Source organism: Siniperca chuatsi, linkage group LG9 (genome assembly GCF_020085105.1).
Source record: "Siniperca chuatsi isolate FFG_IHB_CAS linkage group LG9, ASM2008510v1, whole genome shotgun sequence".
In the NCBI taxonomy this organism is placed as follows: domain Eukaryota; kingdom Metazoa; phylum Chordata; class Actinopteri; order Centrarchiformes; family Sinipercidae; genus Siniperca; species Siniperca chuatsi.
Window position 1 is genome coordinate 17,545,654 of NC_058050.1, and position 14,705 is coordinate 17,560,358.

General features: G+C 40.6%; 2 protein-coding genes across 2 annotated transcripts in view; both read right to left on the reverse strand.

Annotated features, from left to right (window-relative positions):
• Positions 1-1,825, reverse strand: part of cdcp1a (CUB domain containing protein 1a) — a 9,554-nt gene extending 7,729 nt beyond the window's left edge. The window contains exons 1-4 of the mRNA XM_044207038.1: positions 1,580-1,825; positions 682-891; positions 185-547; positions 1-72 (exon numbers count right to left, since the gene is read on the reverse strand). The exon at positions 1-72 is cut by the window's left edge and continues 297 nt beyond it. Of these exons, the coding sequence (XP_044062973.1) occupies positions 1-72; positions 185-547; positions 682-891; positions 1,580-1,643 (709 nt within the window). The 5' untranslated portion in view covers positions 1,644-1,825. The remainder of the gene's footprint in view (positions 73-184; positions 548-681; positions 892-1,579) is intronic.
• A 1,926-nt stretch (positions 1,826-3,751) lies between these two features.
• Positions 3,752-5,609, reverse strand: LOC122882137 (transmembrane protein 158). Its single transcript, XM_044209189.1, has 2 exons — positions 5,553-5,609; positions 3,752-5,397 (listed from the first exon to the last, which is right to left on the reverse strand). The coding sequence occupies exon 2, from the start codon at positions 5,055-5,057 to the stop codon at positions 4,356-4,358; it is 702 nt and encodes a 233-aa protein (XP_044065124.1). The 5' UTR covers positions 5,058-5,397; positions 5,553-5,609; the 3' UTR covers positions 3,752-4,355.
• Positions 5,610-14,705: the final 9,096 nt, after the last annotated feature.

Here is a 14,705-nt window from a genome sequence, read left to right on the forward strand (position 1 = left end):
CTGGGTAGTTTGGAGAGAGCAACTCTGAGGACGAGGCCCCTTTTGGTAACATCAATGTAATTTTGGCAAGGGCTGTGAGAGAAAAAAAAAAGACACATACAGCAGTCAAATAATGTGATGTCTGACATATGAGATATCAGACAGAGAAGAAGTTATTCAGACACCAAAATTTAAACTAACTCACATTTGATTTCCTCCCCAACAGACACATCAAACTGGCCATTTTGCAGCTTCTGTCCTGCTGGGACATCCAGAGAAAAGCTACCTTGATTCAGTATCTGAGCACTACGGATAGTTCCTGTTCTGCAGTATTTCCCTACAACCACATTCCCTGTAGTCTGGAAGGCCTGGAGGGCGTAGCTGTGTCTGTCTGGACATCTCTCCGATGGATTAATCTGCCTTAGACCGGTGTTGCTGAAGTCTATTTTGAACGCTTTCGGCGCAGAGGCCTTTAGGTTCCAGGTGAACTTGCGGTTAAAATCGAGCAAAGGAAGCAAGGCGGAGTCAGCCTGGATGATGTGGCTGTTGCACGACTTTATGGTACATTCTGAGAAGAGATATTAACAGATGACTTTTACAATAGATAAATCCACCCATACTGTATTAGTTCAGCAATATAATTAGATTTCTTTACAAGATAACATCTTAAATTTTCACTCAGAGAGACTGCAGTGCTCTTACCTATATTTTGCACAGTTTCCACACTGAATACATCCTGTGGTCTGGAGCATTCAAACTCCACTGAGACAGGGGTGTTGTCTCTTAGCAGAAGGAATGTATTACATTGTCGTGAGCGTCCTGCCCTGGTGCACACTTTGCAACCTTTGGGCAGACTACTGCTGATGTTGAGGGTGGTGCCTCTTTCAGGGGTGACGGTCAGCTTCTGGACCCCTGGAAAAAACACAAAGCATGGAAATTTGATTAAGAGGTAAGGGAAAAAAGTCCTAAACAATCCTGAAAATGTGAATATGAAGAAGTCTAGCTACGTATTAAATATATACTTTTATTAGCTATTAACAAAGTCACAATAACTGTGTTGAGAGATGAGGCTGACAGCTTGGCTCTCCTTCTGTGACTAACCAGGCCTGTACTGGGCAGAGCCATGTTCACACACCTAATGTCAACTCTCTGTTGCATCTCACATATCCTGGTTCACACTGTATTATTTCACTTTCTATATATATATATTTATACACTCACCTGTATATGTTTCTGAAGTGGACAAAACAGACACAACCTATCATCTGACACATGACACACCAGATTAGCTCTGCAAACCTTTTGGATGATGAGATTTTATGTTGGACAAACAACTTAATTTACTCTGACAAAACGAATCAATACACTCATTAAAGTCATTCAGGTCCCACAGCCATATTAGCAGTAAACAGCACAATAATACCAGCTTAGAAATACTAAACAGCACAATAATACCAGTTTAGAAATACTAAACAGCACAATAACAATGTCCTATAATTTGAGAAATAATCAGTGTCCACATTTAAACAGCAGATCGTCCACCTCAGTAACATTTCAGAGTAAATCTGTCCTGCCGGTTAATAATTAAGCTGTAACTTACCTGATACAGTGAAAACGATGACTGCAAGAAGTAAAATCTGAAGAGTGACTCCTGATAGGGACATGCTGTCCTGCAGTGTAGTTCAATAACTTTGATCCTGAGGGAAATCAGTGGAAATCTGCGCATATTTCATTTAGCTGCGACCTTCATGCGCCACATTTTCATTTCGTTTACGTGAGGCTCAGCTCAAACTTGTTAAGACGCAACTCCTCCACTTCCTGTATGTGTGAGTGTGTCAGCTGCAAGGGAGCGCCAGGTTATGTAAAGGCGTGGCCAGGTCGGCCATTTTGGCAGGTACAGAGTTCATTAATGCGCAGTAACATCGCTTATTTAAAAAGTAAACAATACAAAACTGCTAAAAATCACTACAGTTTAGTTATTTCTGCAAAACAAGTAGCTATTTACAATTAAAAATACAATTAACGTTTGAAATGGCCAAACAATATATACACTATTATTTGCATTATAGCCTATAAATAGCGCAGTGATGCCATATGAGATATTATAGCACTGGTCAACATGAACTTGTAGCTGAATAGAGTCCCAGTGGAGAAATGTTTCCCTAATGTTATTTTTCTTTATGGAGATTATACACTCAGTTGCCAGATTATCAGGTACACCTAGCTAGAAACGAATGCAGTCTAATACATCAGTCCTGCTATAAATCCCACCTTCATTCAGGTTAAAATGTTTAGTTTTTTATAATTGTTGAAACAGTTTTAGAGAGGTGTTGATTCAACTGTGTGATCACTTTGGAGGATGTAGTTTGTGGTGCTGTTGAACTGTATTGAATCATACAGAGAAGTGCTTCTGTTGTTTTGTCCAACCCTCCTCAAACCTTCACGAAGCTAGGATTTATTAGGGCTGCTGTATTCGACTGCATTAGTTTTAGCTAGGTGTGCTTAATAAACTGGCAACTAAGTGTATATTTTTCTCATAGAAATTAAATGATCAATGGGTTATGTATTTAAAGCTTATTTTTACAGATAAACATTCACTCTGATTGCTTTTTGCAGTCAGTCAGAAATGTGTCATCATCACAAGCTGGTTAGTCAGCTCAGCAGGACACAAACAGTTTTGTTTCAGGCTGATAAAGCCTCTCTTGACTGGGCAAGCCACATAACATGCACTGATACTAGAAAGAGTTACAGTAACACATTTATGCTGTTATGTCCTACTCACACATTTTAAAAAAGGGGATGGGTTGTATGTGGTTAAACTTTCTTTAGTAAATAAAATGTTTAAATTACAGGACTAAAACAACCATTTATAGCAGATGAGGAGTAATTCTCCAAATCATTATCTACACTGAGGAGAAGATGACCTCACCCTGACAGATTTTACACAATGTGCAGTATGATTCGCTGTAGATGACACTACCCAACAGTATATAAAGTATTACCTGATCGTGGCACTACCTGAACCAACTACAGCATGAAAATGCTGCTCATTATGCATAGATAATTTAACACTCTGAAAGGGGCTGTTGTCAAAATGAGGACTTTTACTTTGATACTAAAATACTGGTGAAGTAAGCTAACTATAATTAAAGTTGCATCAGTTCACACAGACAGGAATTTATACTGTACTATGAGATGATACAATCAGTGTCAATAGACCCCTCTAATTTTTGTGTCATATGAGACAATTTACTTAATAACAAATTGAACATAATCGGTGATGGATGCAGAAGAGCTCTTATGGCCATACGTTAAAGGTACGTTCTGCACCTCATTCATGTTAAAATACAGCTATATTTTGGAGGCTGTGAGGCTGTTGAATTGTATTGCGTTATACTGACTGATGTTTCTATTATTTTGTCCATCCCATTTGTATCAGTGAGGGTAGGCTAAATAACAGAAACACCTTCCTGTATAAAGCACCACAAACTACATCCTCCAAAATGATCATAAAGTTGAATGAACACCTCTCTATAACAGTTTCCACAGAAACTGAACATTACTACCCTCAGTGTGGGATTCATTGCAGGACTGTAAGAGTGCATTATTTTTTTAACTATGGTGTACCTAATAATCTGGCAAAGTGTATATTTTCCAAAGACTTTGATGGTGTTGGCTCAAAGCCTTTCAGCTTTGGATCACATGCGTTGTTCACTTGAAATAAGTCTGAAGTAAATTGATTTAGGCTACAGAGAACAGGTCAGACAGAATCTGAGGTATAGCCTATAATCAATTTTATTTTCATTTAAACCATTGGAACATTAATACAAATAAGCACGCATATTGAACTTGACATTATAAATCTAACAATATAAATATTGAAACCCTCTCTCAGTCAGTCATAAACAACATCTATTTTTCAGAATGTATTGGGGAAAAAAACGATTACATTTACTTTGAACATGATTATAGGTTATATATGTGACGGCACACTTTAAAGTTCAGTTTTCAGTGCAAAAGTCCTACACATGGAATAAGGCAAAGACTTTCTAGAAAGATTAGAAACTATACAAACACTGTTTAAAGAGAAAAGTTTGCACAGTTTACGCAGACATACTCTATAGGAAGGCCTATAAGGGTATACAAAACACATTGGTGTTGGTCCCAGTATCGATCACTATTGGCTAGTATAATCCATCATACTTTACCTTGGCTGTCCTAATGAGAAGGAGGTCTAATAAGGGTTAAAGAACACCCAAAACTAAAGTATTTGATCAGTTCTCCAAAGCTCCGCAATCATTCACTCAGGTGAACAGTTGAATGGCTACAATAATAGTATAGGCAGCACAGGCTAATTATAACAAAGATGATTTCAATTATCTCGGTCTCCTCTGCTCCATCCCATTGGGCAGAAATCCTGCAATGATCGGGACCGGCCATATGAGAGCAGCAACACTCCACACAATGATGACCAAAGTCATGAAACAAGCCACAAGTGTCGACTCGATGGGCTTTCTGTTCAGCCTCCAACTTTTGTCCCCCTTCAGCTCGTCGAGGCTGAAATCCACGCAGCAGAAAGTCACCTGATCCCCGGTCTGCTGGCCCCTCGACCTGCCCTGACCGAACCTCCGGTACCGGGACATCCCGCAGCCCACGCACAGTCTCAACTCCTGCTGACCCCCGGTGACCCCGAGGTGCTCGATGACGACAGGCGAGATCGCCCTGTTGAAAGACGCGGAGAAAAAAGCCCTTCCGTGGTTATTGGTGGTGTAGATGAGCACATCACACTGGAAGCCGAAGCTGCTGTCCCAGCGGGCCACGAGCGAGGTGGGCAGGAGCCTCTGGACGCTCACGTTGCACTGGGACATGGTCTGCAGGGAGGAGGCGTCGGGCGAGGCTTCGCTCTCCTCCACAGACCTCTTGGAGAAGCGCACGTCCACCTCCAGGTTGGCCAGGAACCTGTTGGAGGAGTTGATGGGTGGCAGGAGGAGGTCTTCTTCGCTCCAGCCTTGGCATCGCTGGAGAAGTCCGGCCACCGCGGTGAGAGCCAGCAGGAGAGTCGGAGAGTCGTTCAGCATGGCACAGGGCGCGTCTCTCCTGCTCGCATGGTGCTGTGACGATCCGCAGGCGACGGACGAGGCGTGCAATGTTTGAAAATGCCACTCGCCGGCGATTAGAAAAAACGCAGCTCCCAATGGAGAGATTCAATTCCCTTGCCCGAATGGTATAAATGGAAACGTCCAAAGCCTGTCACATGGGCGCATCCCCCCTCCCTTTGGATGTTTCCCTTCTGACTTGTTCTCCAAATGTATCTTGCAATCGCTTTACAGGAGAAGCAGGCTGAGAAGCACTGCGCGCTGCCTTCATCACAGCTCTGAGCTTCACTCCCCCTCTGTCACTTCAGGTGCGAGCGCTGCGCTGAGGACGAAAACACAGAGGAGTGGTGAGGGGGGGGGCTCCAGTGCGCAGGGACAACACACATCTTCCATTCAACAATCCTTACATACAAACGCTCAACTTTCTCGGTTAAGTGAAATAAAATTATTTGATTTGAAAACAAATTCCAGTCTTACTCTGGCTGTCTCTGCTGATCTGACTTCTCTCTACCTGTGCGCGGCGCACTTCCTCTCTCCCAGCATGAGGAAAGACTGAGGCAAATAATAGGCAACAAATAACACACTGTATTCAGACAGTCTGCAGAGAACAAACCTTCTCTATACCGCCAGGAACAGGCACATATGTATTTATTTTGTTGGCTTAAAAGTGGTCAAATATAAATATGCCGAAACAAAAAATATTGGAATCACCCAATTAAATACCCACTGCGTGTACTGTGTTAACTGTAAAACACCTCCAGGCTGCTAAAACTCCCAATGTTGCAAAAAAAAGAAAAAGAAAAGAGGACAGGAGCTCAGTGTCCACCGTGGGTGCTACAGCCCTGGATATGAGCTATAAGGAAAGAGATATAACGTATTTTCATGCTGAAATTAAAGCACACATTTTTACATTTTGTATTTCTAAAATCCTATTTAAATGTAATTGGGCTTTGATGTCCCTAAAGGCTACAATAAGCTGAGAAACATGATGAGATTTCAAGTGACACAGGTCACATCACTGACTTTAGCTGTTGTTTCATTTGAGTTATTAGGCTAAAAGATCAGAAGTTAATCTACATCGCATGCAGGGAAGATTAACTTTTGAATCAGCGTACATTCACTGAGCTCAGCATGAATGATGGCCACTGAGTAAGCAGCCACACTGGACCAGCAGGGGCTTAAGTGCCTTGCTCAAGAGCTCATCAGCAGTGGTAAAGAGGTAAAAGGCAAGTGCTGCTCTCTCACTTCCCCTCCAAGATGTGTCTTACTAGTCCAAACTCTGTCTAAACCACTGCCTCTATGTTCCTGTGTATGTAGTTAAGGAATGCCAGTAGTCTCAAAATGTAGTCATTTGAAAGTATCAGGGACCTGATGTTGTCACATTGTCACAGTCACACGCAGCTTACTGTGCTCCAGCTGTAATAATGCGAGAATGCAAGGACATATATTCATACAAAATGTTCTCATTGGAAAATCTGAAAAAATGCTCTTCTTTATTTGTTTTTAATTCAGTCATGAAATCAACTCTTCAGTGTGCTGTATACACAACTGGCTACTATGGTTACCTACAGTATAGTGACATACTGGAGGTAAACAGACTGTGTTAGGTTTGTTCTTTAACTCATTCTGCATAATTAAATGGCAGAGCTTATAATTCAGCACACTCAACGTTCAAAACAAAAAGCTTCACTGCGTTTGTGATGAATTCCAAATGTTAAATTCATGATTGTCAACTCATTTCACGTGTTTTTTTCTCTACACTAAGAATGGGTTAAAAATTTAACCAGCGTGGGTCAATATAGCACCAACGCAATACTGGGTTAACTTGCCAACGTACCAATGGATTGTTTTAACTCAGTGTTAGTGTTATTTTTATATCACTGTTGGGTTACTAGATTAAAACAACCCTTGTGTGTAAGTTAACCCATATATATAATACAATAAATAAAAAACTGATGCAATAAAAGCATCTATTTTGTATGTGTTTTCAGTTCTTATGAGCTGGCACATATGAAAACAGGTAAACCCAACAGTCCCTAATCCGTTTGCTTGTTTGTTCATCTGTTCTCTGCTCCGAGAGCTTTCTGTACATTGGTGTTTGTTTCTCTCAGCCATAGTGTGCACTCTGGGGCAGCCAGACACATCAATAAACATGTGCCTCCATGGTGCTGCAGCAGCAGGGGTTTTGTACACAGTGTGTATCACCTGGCTGTTGTATCTGATGCTGAAGAGGACACGATCACCCCTCCCCTCCCCTCCCCTCTCTTACCCTCCCCTCTTTGTGTTTTGGATCCAACACTTTATCACAAAGAGCAAATCTGATTACAATTACAGCTCGGGACACAGCTGCAGTTAATCTCAATTTTGTGGAGTTCTAATAAAAGTTTAAATATTAGGACTAGAGGTCGAACACCTGGTCCGTTTTGGCAAGGAGGATTTTCAAGCTGCGGTCACTGTGAGCCAGCGTTGGCCTGAATCACACTGAGCTCAGAATCAACCCTACATAAATTACATTTATGTAACTCAGAATTGAACAGGACAGAATCTGATGGTAGAAAAATGATTGAGAGGCCAGGGCAGACCTTCCTCACCCTGACAGGACTGCACATACCTATTTTTTTTTAAATGTTGCTACATTTGTTCAACCATACTTAAACATTTTACTGGAGATACCACCTCTAAATATATCCAGGTATATAATGTAATGTGTGTTGTGTACAGTGTCAGAGATGTATTTCACTTTTTGCTGCCTTTTTCATACATGCCAGTGTTTGCTAATTTTGCACGAAATGTACTCTTGACCTCACCTTGTGCACAATATTAGGTATGCCTTGTAATATAGTACAATTCAATACAACAACAGCGCAAACTAGACCTGTAAAAAATTCAAGTCAACAGGTCTCTGACGTTTTTTTAATTAAAAAAAGAGGTAGCATTCACTGCAAATATCTTTTAAAAGTATATCTTTTATATTTTACAGGTGTTGTTCTTAACGTGTCCACCCTCCTGAAGAGGCTATCCTTTCCTCATAGAAAAGATAAATCATCTCCACTTGCCAATCACTTAACTGTCCAAGCATCTTGCTTCTGGTAACCACTTTTTAAGGGTTGATATGGCTTTTAATGAGGAAACAATTATGACTTTTATCAGGGTACTCTTCCTCCACATTGACAGCACATGCACTATTACTTATTACTTATATTATTACATTGTATTATTATACCGTACATACTTATCATCAACCAGTAAATCTACTTTGTACTTTACACTTATTTTAATTTTATACTTATATCCACTTTGTACTTAATTTATCTTACCTGTATTATAGTGTATTATATTTTGATTTAGTACTTAGCTTAGTACTTCTATTCCTGTGTGCACTGATGTGATAGTGAGCAGCTGTAACAAAAGAGTTTCCCCCTTGGGGATCAATAAAGTATTTCTGATTCTGATTCTAACAATGTATGCATAATGTATCAGAAAACATAATAAGCTATTGACAGATCTGGGTCATTGACCAGAAGCAAAATCGTGATGAATTATTCTCTTTCATCTTTGCAGTCTGGGAAATATGAATGCCACTTGTATGAATTGTTTTCTTCTGTGTTGTTTAAATGCCGTAATCTGCTCTAGAGGCCTGCCTCCATGTATTTGATGTGAGGGCCAGCTGAAGTGAAAGACGCTTTGGCCTAAATTTGCACCTGAAAGCCCTCGTCCTCTTGCCTCCTTTTGATTAGGACAGTATATTCTACTCAACATGTTTTGCTTCAAAACAATCTTGTAGTTGTTTGGTTGTCTTTCTGCACACTCAGACATCTCTCTGGTACTCACAAACACTCCCACACGTTTCCAAATGCTGGTCCCTCCGCATCAGATATGCTCTAGACAATGTGGTGGTGAACAGAGCAAGGAAATGTAAATGACTTTCTTGTTCATTAATTATGCTATAAAAATGTAAATTGCTTTGGTGACAAAAATGCAAATGGGACTAAGATAAAAGTCTCTTGTGCCGAAGGAGAATGTATGAAAGATTTATTTTCTCAAAATGTGTCTCTTTTTTCAGGAAACTAAAAGGAGGACCTGTTAGTGGCTCCTGGCTGGCCTTCAGCAGCTCTGTGCTGAATCAGACACCATTAGTCAGACCCACCGGCTCACGCAGACAACTGGTTCAATTAGAAGTTGAGGATTAGGAACGTGCATCCTCATAGCCACAATGTCCAAGCTCCTCTTTTACATCTGAGCCCGGTGAATCCTTTGCCTGTCTCCAGTAGTCCCGTCATACGTCCAATCACCGCCTGGACTCATCACCACGGCAACGAAGCGGTAGTTTCCCTAGAAGCAGAGGAGCAGTGGGGTGTCGAGGAAACACAGGGTCTGTTTAGTTGATAATAACAATAAAACTAATATCAGCATCGTTATTATTGTCGTGTTCGGAGTCAGTGTGAAGAATATTGCAGGGGATCAGAATATTCATAACAATGTTCAGGTGAGAGTGTATCACACAGCTACAGCAGAGAGTTTCTTCCTCTCTCATGTCTCCTATGAAGAAACAATATGACCTGCTCAGGTGGCAAAAGCCGGTGGTCTGCAAAGAGTTGGAGGCAAACCACAGCACTGTGGCACAGAGTGATCATAAGATACAGAAATGGATGTGACGTGTCTGTTAAATCCAGGCTTTGAAACTAAGTATAGTCTACCAAACTTAGCTTGGTAAGCCTGAATTTACCAAGCTAAATTGCACCTGCAAATCCAATAATATATTATTTATATATTACAATGTAGAACTACTTAATTAAAATAATTAAAAGCATTAAAAATGTACTTAAAGTAAAAACTTGGTAAAGACTTATTATCAGCATGATGTACCTTAGTATTAAAAAGTAGAAATTCACTATGCAGCATGTCTTCTTACAGAGTGTTTCATTACATTACTGGATTATCATTACTGACACATTAACATGTAAGCAGCATTTTAACGCTTCAGTCAATCAGTGTGGAGCTAAATGTAACTACTTATATACGAATGGGTTTCATTTATGACAGAGCATCGAGAAATTTAACTAACTTTCAAATTAATGTAGTGGATTAAATGATACAGCATTGACTCTTTGAAATGCAGTGGAGTAGAAATAGCACAACTGGAAACGCTCAAGTGAAGTGCCTCAGAAGTACCACAAAATTGTGTTTTAGTACTGTACTTGAGTAAATGTACTTTCAACCACTGCATATACTCTTATACTATAAAGTTAGCCTCTCTATCTCATTGTTAACCTTTAAGTGAAAGCAATTAAAATTCACATCAACACGTATAGAAATTAAATTTTTACTCGAGGACATAACAAGATGACAGTTAAAAAATAAGTGTATTCGTATCTCAGTAGGATTGCCCCCGAGCCTCTCTTACAGCTGGTTTGAGTGCATCCATGAGACTGCAGAGGGATCTGCAGAGCTGAGAAGTTGTACACTAATTAGTAGCATTAATTGCCAAGGAGCTGCTCTAAAATCAGGCAAAGTGGATGGGCAACAAGAAAGAGGACATAACAATGTGCATTTTTGTAGAACAGCTTCTCTGTTGCAGAATCTGCATTATCTCAGATGAGTGAAAGTGATGCAGCAGTGATCAGGATGGAGAGTGATGCTGCCAGACACAAATTCTTTAAGATCTTGTTCCAGATCCAAACTTCCTCATCTCCTCTGTGCCACCATGTTTCTCTCTGAGGCCTTTGTCTTCCATGAGAACAGAAAAGTGACAGACACAAGGGGCTGTCAATGTGAAATAGGCCCTGGAAGTAACACCACACTTATCCAGCTCTCTGAACCACGGTAAGAGGCGTGCAGAGACCCATCAGCCTGCTCCTCGCCGGTCTCGGGGAGCAGAGATGGTGTGAGATTGCTTCTCTGTGGCACCACCGGCGGATTGAAGCAGATGTGGACTGTGAATCACACACCCATTCACGAAAAGGTCACCTTGGACAGGTGAAGACAAGTCAGCCCCCCCACTCCCCTCATCTGCTTTCTACCTAACGCATTGCTGCTCCGGCTGCTCTGTGTGGTCGTTTGTCATCTGGTTCTCTGCTGGTGAAATGCAATTGTCCTCCGAAACAGGGAGAGAGGGGGTGATTACCATGGGTTGTTTGTCATGGTGGGAACGGGAAGGCGGATGTGGGTGGAAAAGGAGCATGATTGGTTGCTTTCAAAAGTGATTTGTTTGAAAAACAACAGAGGCTGGTTGTACCTGAGACTCAAAGGCATTGTAGCTGTCCAATGCACAACTTTAATGCAACCAAAAATAAATGATTAAAAGACTTTGCCGTTAAATTGAGGAATGATGCCATGCAGTTTATTTTACTGTTAATTAGAGTAAAATAGTGGAACACTGAGACAAAGCTGGCAACTGGAAAGAGGATGAGACTTTCACAGAACTGATTCCATGTTTTATTTCAGTGTTATTTCTCCACAGATTTCCAGCAATAAATTGGCTTTGCTCACTCAGACGCTCCCTGAGGACATCGAGCCTCCATCTGCTCCTGTTATATGATACCCATCATTTGTCCTTATATGTCATGTTGTTCGAGGACCATTATTTTAAAAAAATATTGACCTGGAGCAGCCAAATATCACCGAGTACAGACCTCACATCATCAGGAGAGAACTTTTGTTCACGAATTGATTACTTAAAGAACTGTTTTTTTTCAACCAGCTTCTTAGTAAGAGTGACGGGTGCCTATGTGCACACAGAATAACAGGATTTTTTCCCCTTATTTTTTTGTCATTTTGCTTTTTTATTTGATAGCGACAGTAGAGATACAGACAGGAAGTGCAGGGAGAGAGAGTATAGGTACGACATGCAACAAAGGGCCCCAGCCAGAATCGTAACAGGGATGTTGCAATTATGTGGCCTGTGGCCTGTAACCATAATCTGAGTTTTTAAGAGTTATACTGAAATGCAAACTTGACATGTTGTGGTTTCACGGGGAGTTAGCACTATTTCTTGGCCGGGTGCAGTGGTTTTGTTTCACTGTTTTCACAGCCAAGAAAAAGTCTGACCCATACCCTCCCGTAAAAGCCCAACTTGTCTTGTTGTTTGGTTTGCGTACGGATTGAACAAATAAGACATAACTTGTTAATTAGTGAGCTTTAGAGGTGTTGGTAGGAGGGTATTTTAAACTTTGGACAGTGTCAGGCTAGCTATTTCCATCTGCCGCTATGCTAAGCATGAGAGTGATATCAATCTTCTTATCTAATTCTCAGCAAGAGCGTATTTCCCAAAATGTTGAACTATTCCTTTAAAAATTATTACCTACAGATGTTTTTTTCCTCAAACTGTAACTTTGATTGTTCCCTATGAACTCATAAATATTTAAGAAGTTGAGAAAAACATAATATTCAAAACCACGTTTTTAGGGGCTTTAATTCCCAAGATGCTGTTAGTCATTTTTTCTGTTTCCAGTTAACTTTCTTTGTATTTTTCGTTTTTGCCTTTTTCTCCATGAAACGACATAAATTAAGCCCTCATTCACAAAGAGACTGAAGGTATTTTGTACCTATTGGTCATCTGAATACATGCTATAAATGATACTGTTTAAATCTGTAAGCTTTGAAATGTGTCTGTGTTATCAAATGAGTAAATGTAACATCAAACATATTCACAGTGTCTTCCACGCTCCACTGCTTTAGATGTGGTCTAGTTCAAACAGTTATATTGACTCGAAACATGAAAGCACTTCAATGAAGGCTGACCAGAAAAAGTGACCTTCAAGCTGACCTCCTTTTGCCCTTAGTACACCTTTTTCATCCATCATGTGGGTATACTTTAGTTTCCCTTGCTTCTTTAAAACAGAGTAGTTATTAATACATTTTAGAATGGGGGATCAAAATGAAATTGAGCTGAGAATTTCTATTTTGAACAAATAATAAAACACCATTCACTAGCATCTGCAGTCCTCAGTGAAATACTGTAACGATGAGGAAGTGAGTATCAGACTCTTTCATCAGGGAGCCTCCCTCTCTATCTGCAGACAGATCTTTGGCTGTATGTGGAGAATTAGTGTCTCAACTATGTCAAAAACCCATTTCCCTCTCTCATTGCTCCTCTTTAGCCACATCCTGTTGTGCCCTGAGCAGAGGCGCTCATTTAACTCTGATATACGACGGCAGGCCGGAGCAGAGCCCCAGGTTTAGATCTCTGACGTCAGGCTGAGGAACTCTCTCAATCTCCTGCTAATGATACCCCACCCTCCGTCTTCTCTTCCCTGACTGGCTCTGACTTCCTCCCTCCTTCAGTGCTTCTGTCTCGAGTCAGATCAAAGGTGAGAGCCACAGGGAGAGCTCGTGGAAAAGAAGCTCTGATGAGACACTGCCTCCTCCTCCTCTTCATCTCCTTCCTCACAGCCTCTGAGCTCTGTGATGAAGATGAGAGTGGAGGTGCTCTCTCAGTCAGCAATCACTTTACGCTGGAAGTTGGCATCAAAGAAATCTCAGAAATCACGAATAATGAAAACCCCTTCTGGGGATACTTGTAGTGCTGCTGGCATTAAATTTGTGTCATGGAATTATTTCAGTCATGTTTTATGGCATTATGTGGGATTATGATTTGAGTTGATTTACTTTGGTAAATACAAAAATAAATGATGTACTTTTGACCCCAGAAGATAAAAGAAACTTTAAAACAACAAACAAGAGGTTTAAACAAGAAAGTTACACTTGAAAAATAGTTAAAAATCGATTTTCTCTTGTGGTCCTTGATGAAAGATAAAGTGAGAGTTAGAGGTAAAACAGAAAACTGCAGTGACACTTGACCACTTACCATCTGCAAAATAGCTGCTGAGCATCTGGACAAAAATCCATTTATTAACAACTTATTAACATTTATAATTGCAGTCTTGATGGCTTATTGGAAAGTAAAAGACCCACGGGTATCTATTAAAGGTGGGGTATGCGATTCTGGAGAAATCCAATACCATGACAGATACCATGATATAGAGCAACAACGACACAGCAAGTAATGTAACTAACGTTAGCTTGGTTGTGGGTTAATAAAAACTGTCCCTACAGTTGCTGCTGCAAAGCTAACAGCAAGAGAGGACGAGACGGTTTCTCAGAGGCAGCAAACCAGGTACAGACAGCGATGCTCACAACTCTCCTGCTACTATAGCTAACATCACAACAACAGCATATCTTGGCGAACAGCAAGTCATTTAACGTTACCTGACACTCAAATCATGGCTGGAATAGTGTTGTGTGGCTCAGTCCAAGCCACTTTGTTTATTTCCCTTTTCCCACAGAGCCAGGATTGTGTACAAACACCAGATTGTTTTTCAGCGCGCACACTGAACGGAAAGCTAGCGGACCGTGAGGAGATATTCACTGAATTTGACAAAAAGACGTGTATTGGATTAGAATCGCATACCCCACCTTTAATGCATTATAAACATTTATAACTGTATTGTTACCTAATATAAATTACACCATCAATAGGGATTTTTCACAAACTGGCAACCCAAATGCTGTTCTTATTAATAACCGATCTATAAATCATCAGTAAATAATTTATCAGCCAAATTGTCCTCACTTTCCAAAAATGTCCTCACACCCAAGGTCTAAAACTCAAATTGGTCCTCACAAACATAT

What these genes read in the sequence shown, in the direction of transcription:
- LOC122882137 (XM_044209189.1), bottom strand. Translation starts at nt 5,057, where the DNA reads ATGCTGAACGACTCTCCGACTCTCCTGCTGGCTCTCACCGCGGTGGCC.